This window comes from Elgaria multicarinata, chromosome 10 (assembly GCF_023053635.1).
Source record: "Elgaria multicarinata webbii isolate HBS135686 ecotype San Diego chromosome 10, rElgMul1.1.pri, whole genome shotgun sequence".
Taxonomy (NCBI): domain Eukaryota; kingdom Metazoa; phylum Chordata; class Lepidosauria; order Squamata; family Anguidae; genus Elgaria; species Elgaria multicarinata.
This window is the reverse complement of record NC_086180.1, coordinates 55,620,221-55,643,710: the sequence shown is the minus strand read 5'-3', so window position 1 is coordinate 55,643,710 and position 23,490 is coordinate 55,620,221. Positions and strand designations below refer to the sequence as shown.

Below are 23,490 nucleotides of genomic sequence, written 5' to 3'. Positions count from 1 at the left end.
AGGCTGGATTAGGGCTGCAGGCCAGAACTTACCTATCCTAGATTTAACGAATATTGGAATTGATGTAGGAAATGGCCATGTCTCATATTAACTACATCAATAGCCAGATATGAATCAACTTTTAAAAATCTGACTTAGACAAAAGACTTTTGTAGTATCCCTTTGGAAAGTAAAAAAGAAGAAGAAGAAGAAGAAGAAGAAGAAGAAGAAGAAGAAGAAGAAGAAGAAGAAGAAGAAGAAGAAGAAGAAGAAGAAGAAGAAAGGCTTCATCCATACCTGTTGGTTTGGTTGTTAGTAAATCCATAATAACAGAATCTGCCCCCTTTGTGTACACCACAATCTGGTTCAAAATTGGGTGCTTCACCACTACGGACATGCATTTCCGGGTAGAGTCAAAAGGCAAGATGTGTAACATCTGAAAACTTTGTATTCCCAGAGGACCCAGGTCTACCGTCACCTGCTCAGGATTCCTAGCCTTCAAAATACATTGGTAAGCCCTGGCGGCATGGACTAGTGCCGCTTCATCAGGACTCTCCGCTTCATAAGACAGCTCAGGTGGAGTCAATGGTTCACTGGACAATCCAACTTGAGCTTTTTCACGTGCATTTAAGCATTCAGTGGACAAGCTGTTTTCCGTATTCTCAAGGGAACTAAAGGGCTCCACTTCTTCATGCCGAGATACTACAGTAGCTGATGGGCCTTCAGAAGATGTGGAGGTGTCAATGGACAGAGATGTTGGAAATGTCACATGAAGAACAGGCTTTGTTTGTTTCTTGTGCTTGTCAGACTGAGCACCTTCACCTGAGCTTGTGGTTTCAACAGGCATAGGGCTAATTTTTCTGGATGATAACTTCTGTATTATGCTTCTAATATCCAACATGGGTAAAACAGGCATATTAACTATTGAAGACCACCGCCTCTGTTAAAGAATAATGATTTGTCATTAATTATCCATCAATATGGCCCAATCCAGTCTCTACCCAGAAGAGATTGGGAAGATGCTTTATCATGGGCAACACTGTTCAAGGTGATGTACAATCAGGAACATATCTGCACTCTATTTACATTTTGTTTTAAGGGGGGTGATCAAGACTTCCTTAGATGCAACTCTTTCAGAATTGGTGTATCATAGTTCTACCTAGCTATGCCACTTAAAATTCTGGCAGCACACTACAGTAATCTAAGTGGAGGGTTCCCAAAATGTGGATTACCATGGACTAGGCTATTCTTTTCCAGGAGCAATTGTAGCTGGTAAACGGCACTCCATGACACAGAACCTGAAGTGAAAATATTTGATCAAAGCGTACCCCTGAACTGTATACCTACTCTTTCAAAGGGAGTGCGACCCCACTCTGAATAGGTTGCACACCCATTTCCAAGACTTGGGGACCACCTACCCACACTGCCTCTTGTCTTATCAGAATTCTACTTCAGTTTATCACTCCTCATCCAGTCTATTATCAAATCCATGCTCTGATTTACCACCTTCACAGTTTCACCTGACTCAGAGAATAACAGGACTGGGAGCCATCAATGTACTGATGACACTTCATTCCAGACTCTCTGATGACTTTGATGACTTCACCCAATGGCGTCATATAGATGTTACAGCACTTGGGCAATAAGATAGACAAGTTCCATAGTCACTTACAAGCCCCCACTACCATTTTCTGGAATTAACCCTGCAACTAGGAGCAGAACCTTTACATCCAAACTGCATAGCTGGTTCAGTAAGATAACCTGGCTGATGGTAAAAGCTGTTGAGAGATTAAGGAGAGGGGAATCAACAGGACCACAGTCCTTCTGACACAGGTCATCCATCAGAGCAACCAAGGCTGTTTTGGTGCCAAATCCAGGCCTGAATTCCTATAGAAATGGCTCTAGATGATCATCCGGAAGTGCCTGGAGTTCAGCAGCCTCCACCCTCTTCAGTACATTGTCCAAACAGGGGATACTAGCAACTGGGCAATAGTTGTTACAATTTTCTGGGTCCAGAGAGAGTTTTTTATCCTCTAGAAAGACTGTGCTATCAGGTCTACAAGGATGCCATCACTATCACGGAATAGGTCTATAAACGTGCTCTTCTTGTGTTCAGACAGCGACTGGGATAATTGCATGTTCTACACTCTAGTCTGGCTGCTTTCACAACCCACAGCATCTTGGTCAATGGGGGCTGACTGGGCTCCACAGTCCCAGAGGGTAGTTCTTCATACTAAGGCCATTACTTAAAAAGACCCCACTCCACCATTCTGATTTAGACTTCTCCCCCAAGTAAAACTGCTGTCAACTTTTACTTGTCTAAGTTTTACTGACTGTGCTTTAAGTAGGAACTCCCTGTAACCAGGGCGGGTGCCAGACTATTTTGTACCCTAGGCAGGTGAGCTGCTTTCACCCACCCACCCACCCTCAGCATCCCCACCCCCACGTACCTGGGCGTGGGGCACCATCTCGCCCGCACAGCCGAAGCGAAGCCAGGATGCGGGGGGGGGGGGCACGTCTGGCCGGCCAGCTTTAGAAAGGTGTGCCCGGAAGCTGCTCTCCCAGACGGGCACACCGTTCCGAAGCCGCCCGCTCACTCCCCCGCCCCAGAATCCTGGCTTCGAAGCCAGCGCCCGGCCGGAAGGGGTACCTGGCTTCGAAGCCAGGACACTGGGGGGGTGGGGTGGGCGAGCAGCTTCAGAACGGCGTGCCCGGAAGCCGCCCTCTCAGAGCTGCTGTGGGAGAGTGGCTTCCGGGAGTGCCATTTGGCGCCCCCTTACCTTGGCGCTCTAGGTCACCGCCTGAGCTGCCTCTATGGCAGTGCTGGCCTTGCCTGTAACATGCATTTCCATGAAAACATGGTATCTTTCCCCAAGCAAGCATGACAAGCCAACGGTGGAGAAATCTCATCCATCAATGAGATTTTCTCTTCTCTTGGTTCAAACAAGAACGCAGAACACCAATTAATAAATAAATAATCCACAAAAAACTTTTGTTCTGCAGCAGGCAGAGGTGTGCTACAGAACATCATGGGTACTTACCCTAAGACGCGGTTGATTAGGAACTGAAACAACAACCGTGTTGCAAATAGCGAGAGCAGTGAAGAATTCATTGATGTACACTAGCTCTGGCATAGGCTTCTCCGAGTCAAGCTGGGTATAATTTTTCAAAGAGATCCGATTGAATTTGGATACAAGTTGCATGTCTGGCACAACATCTGTCTCCTGTTGATCAAGCCAAAAAAGGACAGTCAGATTCTCCCACTTTTGTGGCCTGTGGTCAAGAAGGACCTTTTGAAACAGCCATACGGCACTGGAAGGTTCAGGGTTTCAGAGCAGACAGAGAGCTTGAGGGTGAGCGGCTGGAAAACCCCCGCCCCCAACAACATTGTTCATTGCTGCAGAGGGATTGCTTAGGGCAGCCTTGTAAACAGCCACTTCCTGGTCTCCTGTGGCAGGCCAGAACTCTAGACATATGAGAAGGGTGGGGAATCTCAGACCTGGAGGTATTAGGTTTCCCAGTCCCTCAGGCAAGCACACGTATATAAGCGATGGTCAGTAGCTATACGCTCTTATCACTACTACTGTGACGAGATCCCCATCAACATGGTTTCCCCATTGCCATCTTCACAATTCTGAACCCAAGAGAAGGTCAAACCATACACAGGTTCCAAACCCAAACAAAAGAGGGGGATAATTCCTAACATGATTCCTCAAGCAATCAAAGGAGCAAATTCTTGAAAAGCTTAACAAACCACCCAAAGAGAACTAGTCCAACCTCAGATCATGCAATGGTCTGACTAAAAAGCAACATGGGAATGTTTAAACAAGATCTCTCTTCAGGCAGGCCTGTCCAGTGGAATGTTAGGGTGTTTTTAGAATATTTTAAGGATGTTTTAACAATGAATATTATATTTTAGTTCAGTTTATGTATTTTATATTTACTGTTGTTCCCCGCCACGATCAAAATGGAGAGGCAGGTAAGAAATAAAATTATTATTATTATTATTATTATTATTACTACTACTACTACTACTACTACTACGGAGAAAGGGACACACCCAAACATGAGGCGTTCTGCGCTATTGGTTTCGCATTAGCAACTCCTTGCTGCATGAGTCCAAGCTGAAGAAAGGAGGTCTAACAACCAACGATCAAGCACAGTCTGCCAGTGCACTGTGCTGATGACAAACGAAACACACAATCCACAGCAAATGAGAGTTCAAGTCTATGAAAAGCCTGCAGTGGCCCTGTTCAGAAAACACCTTAAACCACTGCTTTAACGAGGCCTTGTTCACCATGGATAAAGCCATGGTTTAAGGTGTCTTCTGAACAGGGCCGGTACTTTTCATAGCAAGTTCTTAGTAATCCAAAGTTCCACGGAGGAGGGAGCATATGCAGAATGTCCTCCAGAGTCCCAAACAACAATGGATTAAACAGGGAGGTTTTCCAGGAATGCAGAGCAGATGTTGCTTGCTTTTGCACCAGCTTAAAAAGGAAGGTGCAACCATCTTCTAACCCAGTGGTTCCCAAACTTTTTCAGGTAACCACCCCCTTGGTTCCACAAACTCATGCCCAGTGCCCCCTACCCTACACTATAAAAACCATTATTCATGATAGTGGTTTTCAACAACCCACTAAGGAAGATAATAACAATAAAATTCAAAACAGTAACAATTAACTGAATATTTATTCAAAATCCAATTTCATTTTTTTAGTTTATTCAATTAAACATACTATATTTGATGAACTTGATCCACTGAAATCATCTTTTCAAAGTCTGATAGTCATTTAGCAAGAATATTAGATATCACATTTAGTAACAAGGGTAGAGTATCTCACTAGTCTGTAAATTCTTAATGTGGTGGATGGGCTTGATGAAGTGATACCAGTTTCCCAATGTCTGGTTTAAAGTCACTTAATATGAGTCTTAAATCACCATGTTTAGTAATCTGGAGTCAATTTCTTTGCTTGGAGAGAAGTAGGCAGACCACCCTAAAACCACATTCCACCAAATATGATGTTGGAAATACAGCCAGGAGCTTCTGAACCACTCTCCATAGTGCAGGATAGCAATCAGAAATTTCCTTCTGTAACCAAAACTCCTGATAGGGAAAGTACCACCTCGAGTGCCCCCCTGCCACCCCTTTGCCTCTTTACGCCCCCAATGCAATCCCACAGCCCACTTTGGGAACCACTGTTCTAAACTACTTGACAGACAGGGGCTTTGGCCTTTCAGCAATGCCCCTGTCCAAACAGGATGGCACTGCTCAGCTCACCAAGATGACACTTTGACCAGAGCGACCCTTCTGCAAACCCCCACTCTTGCGCTGTCAATTTCTCATGGACAGCTTCTCTTCCCAAGCTGAAGCAAGCAGGTAGCTTGAGGAGAGTAGAAGCACTCCCACAATTCTGCTCTGAGAATGCTAATGGAGATCAATCCATGCAGATTGTAACATTCCAGAAGCTGAACAAGCCCAAAGTTTTCAAGACTACTTCTAATTAAATCTTAGCTAAAAAGTACAAAACCCCATAGCTATGCTTTAACTATCCCTGATGCCAGGAGTCCCAATCTGTCCCTCTGGGGCTCCCCCAGGAGGCCACATTGCCTACCAACATATCAATCCCACCAAAGAAGCAGAAGTACAATAATGGCAGGTAAACGATGGGTTTTCCTTTCATGTAGAGAAGCTTTTATTTACAAAGCTGACTTAGATCTGAGAACACTTACAATTGGGCTACTGAAGGCCAGTTGTCTCGTGGCCACAGTACTGGTGCTGGGAAACGTGTGGCTTAGTGACTTGTTCGACAGAAATGCACTCGATTTCCGGCTAAAAAACCTTGATCTGGACAGCGGCGTCATAGTGCAATGTGAAGGACACACCGGTGCCTCGTCCTCATCCTCATCGCAGTCTATATATGCTTCTAGCCTCCTAGCTAGGGAGAGAAGGCGGAGGGGGTGGGGAGGGAGAAAAGACCACAGTTCTATCAGGAAGAAGAATCAATCCATTTACTATCTAGTCTTCTCCCAGAATTTACAAGGAATTCAGTATGTGTGTGTTTATGTGTGTTTGTCAAAACTGCCACACTAAGGCCAAGGAGTTTGGACTATATTTTAAAATGACAATCATTTAATCACCATAAAACATGGTGGCTTTATGGTCCAGCAGCAAATTAGGAAGCAAGTGACTGGACAGAAAGATACTGAGGACAAGGATAAGCTTATCAGTAAGCGCCATAATTACCATAGACACAGCTATGCTGCTGTAAGATAGACTTGAAAATCCTACCGGGCAGGAGCATGCAAAGCAGCAGAAGAGGCCAGAAGTCTAGTATTGTTGGCAGCCCTTCCCCTCAGCAGCAGCAGCAGCAGCAGCAGCACACCCACACCCCACACACAAAAGAGCAAAACACAATTTGTGAACAAGTCCATGGAGAAAAATGGGGTTTGCTGCTTTTAGGACCAAAGTGTCGTTCATATCTCATACCTACTGCCAGCTGCCCAAGGGTGGTTTTAGAAGCAATTGATTGATTGATTGATTGAAAGCAATTTTGCACCACTGTAACAGCTATCAAACTTCCCAGGTTGGCGTATATGAGATCCATAACAATAACAATCTTTCTTTAAGGCAGCCTATTCAAAATGGTGGCATTTCTCTACTTCTCCTTTGTCTTCCGCTCATGGGGCAATTGGTTTTAATGACCTCTGTGAGGGGAGGAGGGCCCATATAAGAGCAGCTGAACAGCAGTCGATGGGGAAGGCAATGACAATTGTTCGCCTCCCTGGCTTCTTCTTACTTAGGTGTAGGATGGAGCTGCTAGTTAGACATTCCATCTATTTCCACCATACGAAAGCAACGATTCATCATTCTGCCTCAGCCTTACCATTCTCCTCATGGCCGTATTCCTGTCCTGCAATAGTACACCTCCGAAAAACCATTTTGTTCTCTGTGAGGGTTCCAGTTTTATCTGAGAAAACGTATTGTATCTGGCCAAGGTTTTCTGCTATATTCAGTGATCCACATTGAATCCTGGTGTCTGTGGCTTCATCATACAAATCAATGTCATTCCGGATAAAATAGATTTGGCCCAGTTTGACAAATTCAATAGAAACATAGAGAGAAATTGGGATCAAGACCTGTCAAAGCAAAAAAGAAATGGATTTAGTATGGGTTGCTCATGAGATTAGATCTTGCTCACAATTGCACCAGAAAAGGTCTGGAACACTTCCCACAGATTCAGGTTACTCCAGTTTTACCATGATGTACATTAAGTAGCATAGGCTGAGCAAGGTGTGAAATTACCTGTAACAAAATAATCATTGTCCAAAACATTAAAAATCCTCCCCAGGTTGGAGAAAGTTGTTTTCCGGTATGGTAGAGAGGCGGATCTGAATATCTGTTTAACCAAAATCCATGACCTTTAAAAAGGAAACACAGAAATATTTAGCAAAAGAGGACTACAAGTGGCATTGTTGATTAATACGATGTTACTAGCTTAGTAAGTAAAGTACCAAACAACTTCTAAACTACCCTTGGGTTTTCTTTCATCATCTAAAGACTAAACTGTAATCCAAGCTTTGGCTATAATACTATATACACTTCCTTGGAAATAGATCACACAGTAAACTCAGCAAGATTACTTCTGATTAAACATGCTTAGGATTGTACTTGTCATACTTTCAAAAACGTATCACACAATCAAATAAGGTTTTGCATCATCTGGATGATGCTTGTGTTAGAGCACAATCCTATTCATGTTCAGACAGAAATTACTTTTACAATTCCTTGCATGCTCCAGCCAGACAAACAAACATAGGATTGTGCCCTTTTTCAAACTAATTCATACACTAGCAGTAGAATGAGATACATGTTAGACATATTAAGGTAGCTACAACTATTCTGATACTGCTATATATACACCCATGGGTTAAAAGGTTATTGGATTTAGGATGATAGAGAGGTGCTTTATATCAGGTGAGACCATATTGTCCATCTGCCCCTGGCCCTCCAGATGTTGCTGGACTGCAACTTGCATCAGCCCTAGCCAGCATAGCGAATGGTGGGAGATGCTGGGAGTTGTGGCCCAACCACATCTGGAGGTCCACAAGTTGCCCACCCCTGATCTAACCCATTGCTGCTGACTGTCTGCCCACAGCTCCCCAGGGTCTCCAGCAGGGCCCTTTCACATCAGCTGCTACCCAGTCCTGGGATGAAAGATGTGCTCTCCCAGTGAGCTACAGTGGCAAATGAAAACAGTGATCATCTAAACATGGTGTTTTGCAACAGAGCTGTCTGGAAACAGAACCCAAATAGAGGCCATTTAGGCAGCAACCCTATAGACACTTACTTGGAAGTAAGTTCCACTGAATTCAGGCAGACTTACTTCTGAGTAACCATGGATAGGATTGTGCTGTAAGGCCTTCAAAACCACCAACAGGGAGGGGCTGATAGCTACTTAAACCGAACCAGAAGGTGTTAGTCATTTGGGTGCAAGCAGTGATGCAGTTCAGTCCGTACCTGAACAAAAGGCTGCTACAACAGTCAGCAATTGTTTAGTGGTGTAGATGGGATCAACCCCCACCCCAAGTCTCAGTCAAATCTAGGAAGAGACAATATCCTAGTTTGTTGATTGGATCTAAATTCTTAACTTACCCACTCCCCCTATAAGGCACATCACAATGAGAAGCAGAACACTCCAGATGATATCACGGTTCACCCTCTTCTCTAGTTTGCTTCTCTTGTAACGAGACCCAGAGTTGTTTAACATTGCTTTCGTTTCATGACCTTTGGGTGTACAAAAGATATAGAATCTTGTAATGAAATCGAAAGACTCAAACATATATCCCACAAAGGCTAAGAAGAGTAAAACATTTAGATAAGATTTCTAATAAATATTATGGTTTTGTATCATTTGTCCCTGGGACTCTTGATGCTAGCTAGATAAAACTGGTGACCTAAATTTTAAAGAGCTGGAGAAAATCCTCAAAACCCAAATCCACAATTTGGACCGATCATGGTAGTTGTGTGATGTCTCCATATAGCCAGCTGGAAAGTATCAAGGCAAGTGGGAGTAAAGGGCCAATATGACAATTTTAGTCAGAAAAAAGGGTTTACTGGGGTGAACATTGGGTTGGAGGGGTGTCCTTGGCCAGCTCCCTTGGGTCAGATGGGAATAGTCCAGGGCCAGTTATAGCCCATGGCTTCCCAGTTGCCTTCTCCTGGAACAGGCCTAATTCCTGCTGCTCACAGGGGAAAGAGGGCCTTTTCACTTGTGGCACCCCACCTGTGGAACCCTCTCTAGGGAGACTTGCCTAGAGCCTGTGTTAATGTCGTTTTGGTCCCAGGCAAAGATCCTTTTTATATTCCCAGGCTTTTCAGCACTGATTGCTTTTTAAAAAATATATTGTGATAGTTGCAATGCTGCCTCATCCTATGGCTTGCACTCTCGATGAATGCACGTCCCTGAACCCAGAGGCTTACGGTCATCTGATCAGGATGAGAGGAGCAGTAGAGGGAAGGAGGGGAAGGGAAGGGGGCTGGGGAGGCCTCAGGATAGCTTGGATACTGGCCTCTCTAGTTCCCTCCCTTCTCCGTTCAATGAAATGCCGCCTTTTCCCCATGCTTGAGTAAGTTGAAAAGCATTGGTCCCAATACAGATCCCTGTGGGTCTCCACTATTTTAAGCCCATGATTGGTTGAATGTACAATTCATTTTACTCTCTGCTTTCTGTTCTTTAATCTGTTACTAACCTATAAGAGGCCCTCTCCTAAGTTTGCTTAGGAGTCTTTCATCAGGAAATCGGTCAAAAGCTGTTCGGAAGTCCAAGTAAACCATGTCTCCTAGATCATCCCGTCTAGATGTTGACTGACACTCTGAAAGAATTCTCAGGCTGTGCAACCCCCAGCACTATCTATCCACAGTACTGACCTGCATACACCACAATGCCAACGACAGTTTCTGTATTTCTGACAATGCATCCTCGCATCAGCAAATTTTCCTTACTCAGTCCCACTCGCTCCCTATTTGAATTCTCGCTATAAAGACAAATCCAGGTAATTGTTACTTCTCTGGGAAAGCCCTCAAAAGTGATGCACTCATGCTATAACACCACACTAGGGTAGCATTTCACATATACACACAACACCTGTGGATACACTTTTGAAATGATACATCATAGAGCACCTTTAAAAAATTGTCCATGTGCTGGTAATGGATAGAAAAATTTGCTGAGGACATCTTCAATAGAACTGCTTCGTTTTGTTTTAGTGTGGGTGACCTGGACAGGGCACCCATATTTATGGTTGGGAATACTATTTGTGCATTTTAGGGGCAAAATGTCAGTTTTGGAGGCATAGTAAAACTCCCCCTTGTCTGATCTGCCCAAATTTTGCATGTAGATAGCTAAGGGAATTTGCTAACAGATTAGCTTGGTTTGGTGCATAACAAAGTTTATTATGGAATGTTATAGGAAAAAAAGGTTTAACCCCCCCCCCCCCAATTAGGGCTTCACGGATGGAAGTTGCCCTTTGAGGCATAGGTCCGGGGGGAGTTTTTCTAGTACATATGCTATGGTAGAAATTTATTTATTTTTAGTGTGAAAATTCAAGAAAAAAAGAGAGTAAAAAGGCATGACCAACTGCTTGTCACATGAAGTAGGGATGGAAAGCCACCAAATTTGCCAGGCTGGGAGAAAATGGGCCATCTAGCAGTGAGGTCAAAGTCCAGCAAGATTGGTTGAGGACTGGGGGAAATATGAGCTTCCCCCCAAAAGCCCTGTTTGTTTCTATTGAGGGAAGTCAGCTGGAGGCTTCAGAACGTTCACGCTGAGCTGTGGCATTTGGCAGGAGGGGGAGGATTTCAAAGAGCCCTCTGGAGTCCCATGGCAGAACAGTGTAGTCCAGATCGATCAAGATTTGTCAGGGAAAGGGAATTGGCTGAGCCCCTCCCTTGCAGGAAGGGTGTCTGATTTGCGTGTTTGGTTTACTAAAGTCAACATACTATTTCAAAAGCTGCAAGAGAAAGGCACCCCACCCCCCTCAAAACCCCATGAACTATCATCCCTATACTGGAGCACCTGCCCCATATCCCTAAGCCTTTACCCCATATTTAACCCCTCGAGGCCCCACTCCAGCATCAGCCCCATAGGCAGAATGAAGCAGGAGGGGCACCAAGGACATGTCTTCAAAACTTTCCTAACAAAACCTGTGATGTCTGTGACAAAGCCTACAGTGGTTCATGTGTTATGGTGGAACTGAACACACAAATGATGGGGAACCATTTTCCTCAACCGTAATGCCAGCCCACTTTCCGTCCATGGCCACCTTGGGCAAAGGGACCAGCACATGTGTGGCAAGGGATGCAGGGCAGGAGCTCATTGGGATGCACAGATGACTGTTGAACAGCAGGGCTCTGGGACCTATTAGTCAACAACTTGAGTGCCCAGATTGGCTAGGATTGGCCTGGGATTTGTGAGTTGCTGATCCTTGCTTTAAAATCTTTCACTGTTATCAAAGGGATGCAATGAACCATGTAAGAGCTCATCCCAAGTTACTTACATAAAGCCCCGGAAGGAGTGGAGATCATTGTTAGGGGGCTCACATTCTATTTTGCCTGAGAAGTATTCCAGATGATGTTCAGTAGCCTATATACACAAGGGGGAGGAGGAGGAGGAAAGAAGGACGCTTAGAGCAACTTGAAGCAACTTGAAGAAAGAATGAATTCTCTTGTGGGTAACTGTCTGTTCACACTTGTGCACGCTACTTCATGCGAGGCCCTGATATAAAGCCCAGATACTTTTCAGACTAGGTCAGAGCACTCACCACCCCTGCTGCCCCTGAATTTGCCGCTGCAATGGCAAAACACTCGGTGTGTTGCTTGTTTTAAAGCTAAATTTGGCCGTTTTAAGCCACCATCATGGTTTACTGCCCAAATTTGGTGGCATAGTTTGCTGCTGCCAAAATGTGCAGCATGATAGGGAAGTGCAACATGGTTTGAAATTGGTCCCAGCAGCCCTCAAAGTTGCTCATCCCTAATCTAGGTTCTCCATAAATCTATAAATGAAAAACCAACCAGCCTATGAAGCTGAACCTACTGTAAGGCTCATTGGACACCTCACGGGGTGGGGGTGATATTCTGAAAGGGAAAAAGCAGCATAAACAAATGAATTCTGTGGGGGGGGGGGACAGTTCCCAGCATCTTCAATTGCAGGTCTGAGTAATACTGGCCTCATTTAATTTAGAGAAGCTAAATGAAAAGGGAGATAGGGCTCCTGTTGCATAGAAAATGGAATTTCAGCAGAATTTCAGAATTTCCATATATATTTGTATATATGGAGAACCTGGTGAAATTCCCTCTTCATCACAACAGTTAAAGCTGCAGGAGCTATACTAGAGTGACCAGATTTAAAAGAGGGCAGGGCACCTGCAGCTTTAACTGGTGTGATGAAGAGGGAATTTCACCAGGTACTTCATAAATACAAATGACATCTGCTGAAATTCCCTTTTCAATACAACTATTAAAGATACAGGAGCCCTGTCCTCCTTTTCATATGGTCACCCTAAATTAAAGCCCCCCCCCCCCATTTTCCACCAAATAAATTCCTGTTTTTTATAGTTGGACATTTAACTGTGTGATTTAAAAAGGGAATTTCTTACTAAAAACTCTTCTCACTGTGAAGGGCACAGAAGCTGCCAAGCAGCTGGACAGGCTAGATGCAGGAGGTCTATCCAGACTGATTGCAGCACCCATGAAAGAAGGGAACGTACTCCACTGACCAAAAACCATTCTGGAAGCAGAATGAGCAAAAAACTAGGTAGTTCCAAATCAGGCACAAACAGCCCTGTAGCTTTCAAGAACAACTGACGTCTCTAGAACGTTTCCTGACATCACAAGCCGAACGTGGGTTGTGTCCCCACATGTCTTGCAGCTCTCAGAACAAAGGCAATGCCTACCTGCTCTGCATATCCTTTGACCACCTGCCTCTCTTTGAGATTGGTCTCCCCATCAAGGCTTGATGTCTCCAGGTGGCAGATGCCGTCTCCATCGCTAGAATATATCAGCACCATATCAGCTGGAATCTCCTCATTACAAGACAGACGGATAATATCACCAACATGAACATCTTTCCAGAACTTGGCTTTGTATTGCTTTGCTTTCCTGAAAAATAGGACGGTGGGGGAATCATCTCTGACTTTGGAAATGAAGAATAAAGAGGAAAACTCTAAACAATAATACCATTATAATCTTTTAAATCCACCAACTTTAAAAGCCACCTTTCTGGACTGAACCCAAGGAGACTATTTATTTATTTATTTATTTATTTATTTATGTTATACTGCCTAAAAGCTGAGGCACTCTGGCCAGTGCACAATTAAAACCATAAAATACAATAAGTATCCAAATAAATTTAAAACATAAAAAGTTTTAAAAATGCAGTGTAATATCAGATAAGTTACAGTCCAGGGAAAGCCTGTGTGAAAAGGCATGCTTTCAGGAGGCATTTAAAAGATGTTATGTTTTCCGTCTCCTGAACCGCATGACGGTTGTTGTTTTTTCCAGAGAATGGGTGCCACTACAGAGAAGGCCCACCCACCAAGGTTCTTCATGGCGACATTCCGTTGGTTTTGGAATGGCCAGCAGGAACTCCTCTGAGGACCATAGCCGGTCATCAGGGTGCATATAAAGGAAGGCGGTCTGCTAGGTATGCTGGTCCTAAGTTGTTTATAGGATAACGACATAACCTTGCATGTAGCTTGGTAGCTAACAGGCAGCCAGTGCAGATAATTTTGCAGATAATGTATATAAGCCAAATGCAAATACACTAATAGGCAAGCGTGGCAGTTTTAGAGTTGTGTGAGAGAATGCATATATGTCACTGAAAAACATACATGTCTCTGAGTGAAATGGAACTAAGAAATAGTGGCAGTGAAACTGAAGGTGCCCAACAACCACAGTGGAGGCGAGTTCAGCTCTGTGGAAATAGCGGAGCGCTTGTCAGCACTCCATGCACATTAATTAGTGTGTCAAGAGCCCTAGTTTTATGTACTTCTGTGTTTTTTTTTCTTAAATGTAAATTTTGTACATGCTATTTTCTTTACATTTTTATCAAGTTATTCCAATAAACATTTGTAAAAAATATAACAATTTAAGTGTGGCTTCATTTCCCCCTCAAATATCTCAGATCAAATACTTGTGGTGTATTGGGAGAAAAATTAACATGGGGCACTATTTTTTTCAGCTTCCTTGTTTACAAAATGGTATTTATTTATTTATTTATTTATTACATTTTTATACCGCCCAATAGCTGAAGCTCTCTGGGTGGTTCATAGTATGCTGAATTAGATCTCTCTTGGGTATCAGAAGATTTTCCTTTGTAAATTATCCCATGCCAATCAACCTAGCTTTCATTGAAAATTTTCTGATTTTTTTCCACACACAAAAACACCATATCCCTGTGCACATAATCCATACCTCTAATTACCTTGTCTTCCCATGCACATAGCCCCTCACAATCTCTATGAACACAGAGATGTCAAAATATTTTCTTAAGTTCAAAATTAGACACAAGATTCTTTAGAAATCACATACAACATGACAATCAACTGGATGATGGCATTTTCCAGTACTATGCAAATAACATGTAATGTATATAAATTATAAATAACCAGAATATGCAAATTTACTGGAATTCTATGGCCAGGTTCACACAATCAATGTGGAAATTGCACAGGTAAGAAAGATCTGACCCACATTTGCCCATTGTCAGAGACAGATGAATTTCATGAAAAGGTGAAGAGACATCATTATTGTATTGTTAAAGACAACGGCAAGGTTGCTTCTGATTTACTTACCTACAGTAGACTTGGGTTACTAAGTTGTTTATCTTTCTATCTAATTTGTATTTTGTGCAATCCTCCAGGGCATCTTTGATTGCAATAATGGAGAGAACCACAACAAGAGGGATCATTGTGATTTCTTTTTTAAAGGCTTCCACCGCTGGAACCCAGTTTAGCAGAACGATAAATAAGAAATATAAATTGGCAGCTCTGAAACAAGGCAAAAACACACACGGGATAAGGGTCTCAGCCATTGTAGGTAAGAACAATTTCTACAGCTGAATGTGACACCACGCAGAGAGTAGCAAATAACTTTAGAGTTGTGTTTACTTAAGGATAGCAAATTGACCTCTGTGTAGCAAAATGTATTTACTTATTTATTACATTTTTATACTGCCCAATAACCAAGGCTTTCTGGGCAGTTTACAATTAATGGGTAGTTTACAAGTAATGTGTGCTTGTTGTGACCCTGCCTCAATTCCATGATCTGCATTTTTGGATCAACCTGTCTTCACATTCTTTCTTATAACTAGTAGGGGAATAGAAGCCAGTGTAGGGTTGAAAAGCCCGCTCTAAGGGCGAGATGATTGACCAAGACAATAATGGGTTTCAAAAAGAAACCAGGTAGGTAAATAATTCCCAACCAAAGTAGTCACCATAAGGTAAAAAACCTGAATAGCTTTCCCTGAACAAAATAGGACCTATGAGTTAAAGCAGCCTTAAACTCCACTTCCTCTAGAACTGCAGGAACTAAAAATCACAAGGGATCTACTGCTGGTCTTGTAGGGATGAAGAGGAGGTGGGGAATTATGAGCTAAAGTGTTCAGCCAAATTTCACAATAGATTGGCTATGATCCAGTTTAAGTTGCAGTCCACTACACAGACATAACAACTAGTAGTTCCAGTTGTGAATGCACATCCCAGTTGGTATCACAGTACCCATCCAGTCAATCCCATAAATATGGGGCAAACTTCGCAAATGCGGATGTGGTTTCAAGTTTACATTGACATGATGCTCATGGAAGGTTGCTTGCACTTGCAGACCTCCTACTGTATTGGGGACACAATGGATTATTCCAAAGCTGCGATGGAGGTGCATCCATAGACCTGCCTTCTTTGGAGCTACAAAAAGTAGGGCTCTGCTAGCATGCAGGAAGGACCTTTTCCAGCAGCCAAGAAAGACTGTGGTGCACAGTGCAACACAACACCTCTGAAGCCAGGAGCTCAGCATGTCACATCACTGGAGGCGGTTCAGAAAGCATTTGTGACAGCCCAGAAGAGACTGGAAAACTGAACAGCTTTGTATTTTGAAACATTTTCACTTACAATTTAAGACAAGGTGTTTATAGATTGTTATCCAGCCTTTATTCTAGAGATGTTAAACTATGTGGAAATAATGACGCCATGGAGGAAAATGCTTAAAAAAAAAAAAAAAAAAAAGTCCTCTCTGTAAAATGCTTGGCAGAAGTTATTTCTTCCGTTACTAATTCAAATTATTGGATCTAATGTATCTTTTACTAATAGACATTTAGGAATGCTCCAAGTCGTGCTTAGTTTCGTATCATGTTTCGTATCACTCTGATATGGTCATCAGCGTGACCATATCATAATATGGAAGAAAATGTCTATTTTTAACTATTTAGGTTATGGTCAATAGAGTCCTGATTTCTGGGCTTATTGTGGTTAGATACTATAGCAGTCAATTAATATAGTTCTAATCTAAAACCCACAAGTGAAAAAAAATACTGTAGGTTCTTCTACCACTGTCACCAGATGTATTTCTTCTTAAAAACTTACTTTGAGCCTTGGGATTATAGAACTCACTGTCACAGTTTTTAATAAATGCATCACTAAGGAAACTTTTCAATGGCTGCCACTAGAATAAACCCTCTCTACTGAAAAGAAACTCCAGTCACTTGTTCCTACAGCGTAGGCATGGAGTTGACACCACCACTAGGGACAACCATTGAAAATGGCCTAAAAGCCCAAGATGTTCATTAACAGAAAGGAAATAAAATGTCACCCCTCAAATAATGGATTGAGAATGCTTAAAGTTAAATATAGATGTTTACCATTCCTAAGCAGAGCCTTTTCCAATTAAATAAAATCGCAGTAGCTTTTCCTTTAGATCAGATTTCCCTAAGCTCCACTCACAAACAAAAACAAGTTTAGGAATTTCCCTAAATATTTATTTATTTATTATTGCATTAATATCCCGCCTTTTTTCCTCCAAGGAACCCAAGGCGGCGAACATAATCCTTCTCCTCCTCTCCATTTTTATCCTCACAAACAGGAAGAGATGCTGTACACAAATCTTCCTGGTCTTCCAGTTCTTTCTGCTTCTTCTGGCTTCTAGGATGATTCAGATGTTTCAGGGACTAGCTGAAGTTCCCTCTGGACAGACATAAAATAGGGACCTAAAATATGTTATGTGCAATTTGATTTGCTCATAACGTTGTCATATTTGGTATATTAAATTTTTAAGTATAGTTTAGTCAGACAATAATTACAAATTTACTATCAGAGTTTATTTTTAACAGTTTTTAATTATAACAACTTTATGAGCAAACCAAATTTTATATAATACAATTTTAGGAATATAAAGGTTGCTTTAATAACCTGGTGCCCTCCCAACGTTTTAGACTATAATGCCCACCATCCCTCACCATTGGCTATGTTGCCTGAAGCTGATGGGAGCTGATGGCCAAAAATCTGGAGGGCATCAGGCTGGGGAACACTGTCCTAAAGCAATAAAATATATCTGGAAGGAGTGTTACAAACTAAGTATTGCTTATTTTTCCATTTCCCCCAAATTTCCATTTCTTGAAAATACATCACCAAACTGGGGAGAAAAACGACACAGAATTTCTGACAGTTTTGCATCTCTACACTAGAGGAAGGATTAAAGTTTGTGCCAGGAGCAGAGGAAGGAAAAGGCGTTATCACCAATTACGGCTGTTGTGAATGCTCACTGTGCTTATTTTGCATGTGTTTAAATTTTAACTGAATTGCCACCAACTGAACTTTTTGCATTTTATTTTCATTTGTGTCCCCTTTTCTACCTCCGTGTATCTGTTCACTAAGGATTAGATGTTATGCATAAGTTTGTCATTCTGGCTCTCTGTTGAGTTTGCTGCAACACTGACATGGCTATCATTGTGGATGTTATGATGATCCTACTTATTTTCACAATAGCCTGCTTTTACCTGTGAAATTGTTCAAATAGATTCTTTGGTATAAAGTTCCATAACCTGTACTTTGTTGTCCGTATTTCATTGCTCTTATACAGCTTAGAGATTTTGTCATATTCTTCCTTACAATGCTCCAGACATGGTATGACCGTCCTGTGTTTACTTTTCAATCCTGAAGAGGCTGTTCTTGAAAATAGTCCTGGAAGAGTCCTGGACCTGTAATGGCCACTTCCCATGGCAGACATCAGGTGCCGCCAATGGCCTCTGGCCCACTGAAGTAGCTTTCCCATGTTTCCTTAGCAGAAGCAAAATAAAACACAAGAAAAGAAAAGAAAAAAGGAACAAAAATAAACTTGTTAATGTGTTAGTTGAAATACACCTTACAAGCAAGGATCAATCCCAAATTGCCATTTTGCATTGAGCAAATCCAATGTATACAAACCCAATTTTTAACCTTATGATAAGGAATTATCATCTTTCAACTTCAGATACTAACCATTTCAAAGAGACTAGAAATCTCTGATTTAATTAATGTAATGGCACAATGACATTAGACAGCTATTTCTTTGGGTTTTGTTTTCATTTTAGGCCAGAGAATAGCTACTTCTCTTTTGTTATGGCCATAAAATCAGAAGACCTCACACACAACACACTTTTCGAATGGTTTGCTTTCAATTTCTGTGCTGAACTGGAGAGCTCTGTGCATCCCCAGGCAGAGTACAGGAGCAGTGGCCTAAAATCCCAAAACTAAAATACTCATATAGCCGAGAGTATCAAGATACACCCAGCGGGTATCTGCCAACACCACAAGTGTATCAAGATACACCCCAAGACTCACACAACTTATTCTTATATGCAATATCATAATGGCCAGAGATTGGAAAGTCTGGAAAAGAAAAAGAAATTGGGCCACAGTGGCAGGGGCTGGAAGTTAACACCCCACCCCACCCATTCTTTTGAATGGAAAATTCGTAGGTTTCCGGGATCACTGAACAAAGACCTCCTATGAAATATTTGGAATGGGTGAAACGTTTTTTTCAGAAAATATTTTACTCACTCGAAATGTGTAGAATGAAAAGTTTTATGTAAGACAATCTATAGCATTAGGGAAAGATATTCATGTGTATACTGCAGAGTTCAATGTTTTAATCCTTAAGATTGTGACTGTGTGAAACTATTTCTGTCTGCCTAAATAGCACACTTTTGCGTTCTACAAAATTTGTTCAAACTTTGTTCAAAATTTGTTCCTACCACTCTGATGGCAAGATCACCAAAACACGTGGGCTTAGGGTAGCATGGAGTCCAACAGTTTACAGCTCACCCCACCTCTCTGTCTTTTTGTTGGATATATTCACAACTTGCTTACATAAAACCAACAACACAATCCTGAATTTAGTGGGACGTGGTCTTCGGTAAGTGTGTATAGGATCGCACCTGTGAGTCACTATACTTCTGAGAGAGCAATTCTGTATGTACTTGGCAGAGAGAAAGCACCACTAAATAGAATGGGTCTTACTTCTGAGTAAACATGCATACGATTCTTTTATTATATAAACTTGAAAAAATATTTAAATAAAAATACGTTTCCTCTGTCAATTTTATAAATATGCCAAAGAGGCTTATATATGCATGTGTTAATGGGCCTGTTCAGACAACATCCTAAGCCATGGTTAGGCTGCTAACCCGTTTGCAGCAAATGGTTAGTGAGCATGTTTAAACCCTGTTTATGTAGCTACTACGGTTAGGAATGGTTCACACAACATGCTGAGCCATGGTTCGCATGACATGCTGAGCCATAATTTAGCTCAAAATGCTTAACCACAGTGGCTTAGAGTGTCGTCTGAACAGAGTCAATATAAATGATCCATTTTATATTGTCAAGGCAATATATTAAGCATAGTTTTGCTACTAAGCCAGTACTGTATAACATATACAGTCCCCTGCAAAACCTGGACCGGATCTACACCAAGCAGGATATGACACTTTGAAAATGTTTTGAAAACTGTATATGGAGTCTGTCCTGGGCCCCAACATTTCCCAGTACTATTATAAACCATTTTAAAGCAGTAGTTTGAAAACTGTATATGGAGTGTGTCCTGGGCCCCAACAGTTGTCACTACTGTTATAAACCATTTTAAAGCAGTACTGTAGATCTTGCTTAAAAGTGACAACCATGTTTGAATGTGGCAACTTCTTACTTTTTCACCAACTTGATAAAGAGAATAAATGGTTTCTATCAAAAGCCCTCTCACACACCATTCCTAACCCTCCCCAAACAGCCTTAAGCTTAGCCCCAAATATGGCTTTGTCTACCTTCCTCCACCTTCGCTCCACTCCAAAAGAGACAATAGACAGTCCAAATAGGCAATGCGAAGGATCTTCTTTGATGATGACACCTTTGCGAGTGACTGTTGGGGCAAAATGGCCTTCCCACATACATGTGAAGCAGTCCTACCAGCCTCACAAAAGGTTGGAAGTCTTCCTCAGATGTAGATGCTGAGATCAAATTTTACATATCCAAATTTTATGTACAATTTTCCCCATTAACTTTTATAACAAAATCTGACCCATGTGGTTTTTTTTAAGTAGCATCTTACCTGTTTGGGATCCACTCAGGTATTCCTTATTTGGGATCCACTCGGTATTATGCCTGAAAAAAGATTGGGGTAGGGATGCCAGCAGAGGTAGGAGAGTGAAAGAAGCAGGAGCAGAGAGGGGTACTCCTTTGGGAAGCAAGGGAAAAGTGGTGGTGGCAAGTTCTGTTGAAGAAAGAGAGAAAGATAACTAGAGAGGGGACTCTAAGGAGATGTAGAAGGAGAAGCAGCAGCAAAGCAGTGACTAGTAACTCTCAACCATTGAGGGTATGAGGCTGTCACCAAAGCTGGTCACTTGGATTGTTGTGCTACAGTCTGCTTTCTCAAGCTCCACCAACTGACGTCCATTGTGTTAAAATTCTAGAAGAGATGGAAAGGCAGTCCTGTGACCACAAGAAGGCTGCCCTAAAGTTCCACAGGTCCTGACTTATGTCAGCTCAGTCATACACATACAAATATGTTTATAACTCTCTGTCTCTACTTCTGCACCCTAAAAGTATTGTTATTAGGCCAAGAAGAAAGATCTTCATGTGCAGAGAGCTCTCTCTTCCTCCCCACCAATTCCCATGCCTGTATTTCCCCCCACTCGTTTTCTACTTCTTCAAATTTATAGAAAAGAGCTACAGTAGCCCATGAAAATACACCATGATATAGTTATCCTTTAGGATTCTAAAAGGGTATTGGGTTTTTTTAAATTCAGACGGGTTACTAAAGGTAAGGTATGTGAGGTAAATGATTTGAGAATGTACAACAAAAAGATGGTCAAAGCCCCTTTTATTTCAGTGTGGACATTAATTTCATGCTTAAATACCTACCATTAAAACAAACAAGACCAAAAAGGGTTAATTTTAGCTTGGTTGTGCTCAGTGTTTGATTGCAGTAGATACAAAGTTGTCAATCAATCAATTCCATAGCACCATAGTAATAGCAAAAGGTATTATAGGAATGAATTTTACCTGAGACTGTCTTTGAAGAACTTTTGGAAATTGGTACTGAATGCTTCTGTGACACATTTATTTATTTATTTATTTATTTATTTATTACATTTATATGCTGCATTTTTTCCTCCAAGGAACCCAAGGCAATGTACATAATTTTATCCTCCTTTGCTCCATTTTATCCTCACAACAACAACGCTGTGAAGTAGGTTGGGCTGAGAGTCTGTGACTGTCCCAAAGTCACCCAGTGAGCTTCCATGGCCAAGTGGGGACTAGAACCCGGATCTCCTGACTCCCAGTCCAACACTTTAGCCACTACGCCACACTTCTGAGTAGTCAATTAACAGGTGCATTTAATGCCCTTGGTATATCTTCACTGGTTGTTTTCATTTCTGCGCCCAATAAACATGCTGCTTATTACCTTTAAGCTTTAAAGATACGATCCTATGCATGATTAGACAGAAAAAGTTCAACAGCTCCCAGCATTCCCAAATCAGCAAGTCTGCCTGGGGAATGCTGGGAGTTGTAGGACTTTTTTCTGTCTAAACATACATAGGATTGCATCCTAAATGGCTTAAGACCAGGATACTTGTTTTGCGCATTCTGCAAAAGAAACACCAGACTAAAGAGTGCTATGTGTTAAAAGGGACAATCTACCAGTCAGGAAAATATATGATATGGGATTGTTCAAAGATTATTTATTATTTATTTGCATGTCATATCTATTGTAATATTTATCTTGCTTATTCTGATAACTTTCAGATGAGAATTTCCAGCCCTACTTGCATATAATCTGTTTCTCCTTGCTCTGTATTTTCCTTTCCCTCAGACATGTTGTATAACTACTAATTTCTCCCTATCCATCTATTTCATTCCAGCTTTGTTTCCTTTATATTACATTTTCATCATTTTGCATTTTAGGGTTTTAATTTTTGTGAACAGCCCAGAGGGCCTTGCTTGTTGGAGAATATAGAAAGGTAAACAGCCCAGGGAGCTTCAGCTATTGGGCGGTATAAAAATTGCAATAAATAAATAAATAATAAACACACAAACAAACACAGTTCTGTCTTCTAAAAATAAGAGCCCTGCTGAATCAGACCACAGTCTTCTCTAGTTAGCCCAGTATCCTGTCCTCTATAGTGGTCAACCTATGGGAAGGAAGACATGAGGCCAATAACCCTTTCCCACGGTTGTTCCTCAGCAACTGCTAATTCGGAAGATCTGAACCTGGACCCCTATTGTAATAAATGGGATTAAGTTAGTGGCAGTCACATTTTCTGGCAAGAGATTCCATGAGTTAGTGATGTATTACGTGAAGAAATACTTCCCTTTGTTCATCCAGCATTTCTTGGTTGTCACTTTCACTGGATTATCCTGGCTTCTAGTGGTACAAGAGGCAGAAGAATCCCCCCCAATCCACTTTGTCCATGCCATGCACACATTTTCTATACCTCAATCATCTCCTCCTCTCCTTGCTTGTTTTCTAAACTAAAAGGCTCCAGTGTTGTAACCTTTCCCACATCAGGGATGTGCTCTAGTCCCTTCATTAGTTTGGTTCCCCTTTTCTGTGCCTTTTTCAGCTCTACAAGGAATCTCCTTGGGATGTGATGACCAAAACTGTACAACTACTCCAAAATATTAAATTAACATTCATTTCTCGAATATAAACCATCCCAAAGCCAAAGAGGGGATTTGACTAATAGGGCAAAGGGTTGGAGGAAATAAAGGTTTTAAAGACCATGTCAAGGCACATAAGCTCATCTGTATTTATAATATACCAAACCACCCAGAGAGCTTCGGCTATTGGGCGGTATAAAAATGTAATAAATAAATAAATAAATAAATAAATAAATATTTTACAATTGCTACCAGACAAAGCGTGCGAAACCCAACAACACATAATCCCAGTATCATTTGATGGGCAGTTCCCCCCCATAGTAACAGCCAGCAAAT

General features: G+C 41.8%; 1 protein-coding gene across 1 annotated transcript in view; it reads right to left on the bottom strand.

The window, feature by feature from the left end:
- Positions 1-18,241, bottom strand: part of LOC134404409 (phospholipid-transporting ATPase VD-like) — a 42,648-nt gene extending 24,407 nt beyond the window's left edge. The window contains exons 1-12 of the mRNA XM_063135095.1: positions 18,021-18,241; positions 14,830-15,024; positions 12,931-13,135; positions 11,536-11,621; positions 9,908-10,014; positions 8,633-8,764; positions 7,283-7,398; positions 6,864-7,116; positions 5,710-5,915; positions 3,021-3,203; positions 1,708-1,744; positions 277-699 (exon numbers count right to left, since the gene is read on the bottom strand). Coding sequence (XP_062991165.1) covers positions 277-699; positions 1,708-1,744; positions 3,021-3,203; positions 5,710-5,915; positions 6,864-7,116; positions 7,283-7,398; positions 8,633-8,764; positions 9,908-10,014; positions 11,536-11,621; positions 12,931-13,135; positions 14,830-15,024; positions 18,021-18,241 — 2,164 coding nt within the window. The remainder of the gene's footprint in view (positions 1-276; positions 700-1,707; positions 1,745-3,020; positions 3,204-5,709; positions 5,916-6,863; positions 7,117-7,282; positions 7,399-8,632; positions 8,765-9,907; positions 10,015-11,535; positions 11,622-12,930; positions 13,136-14,829; positions 15,025-18,020) is intronic.
- Between the last annotated feature and the right edge of the window lie 5,249 nt (positions 18,242-23,490).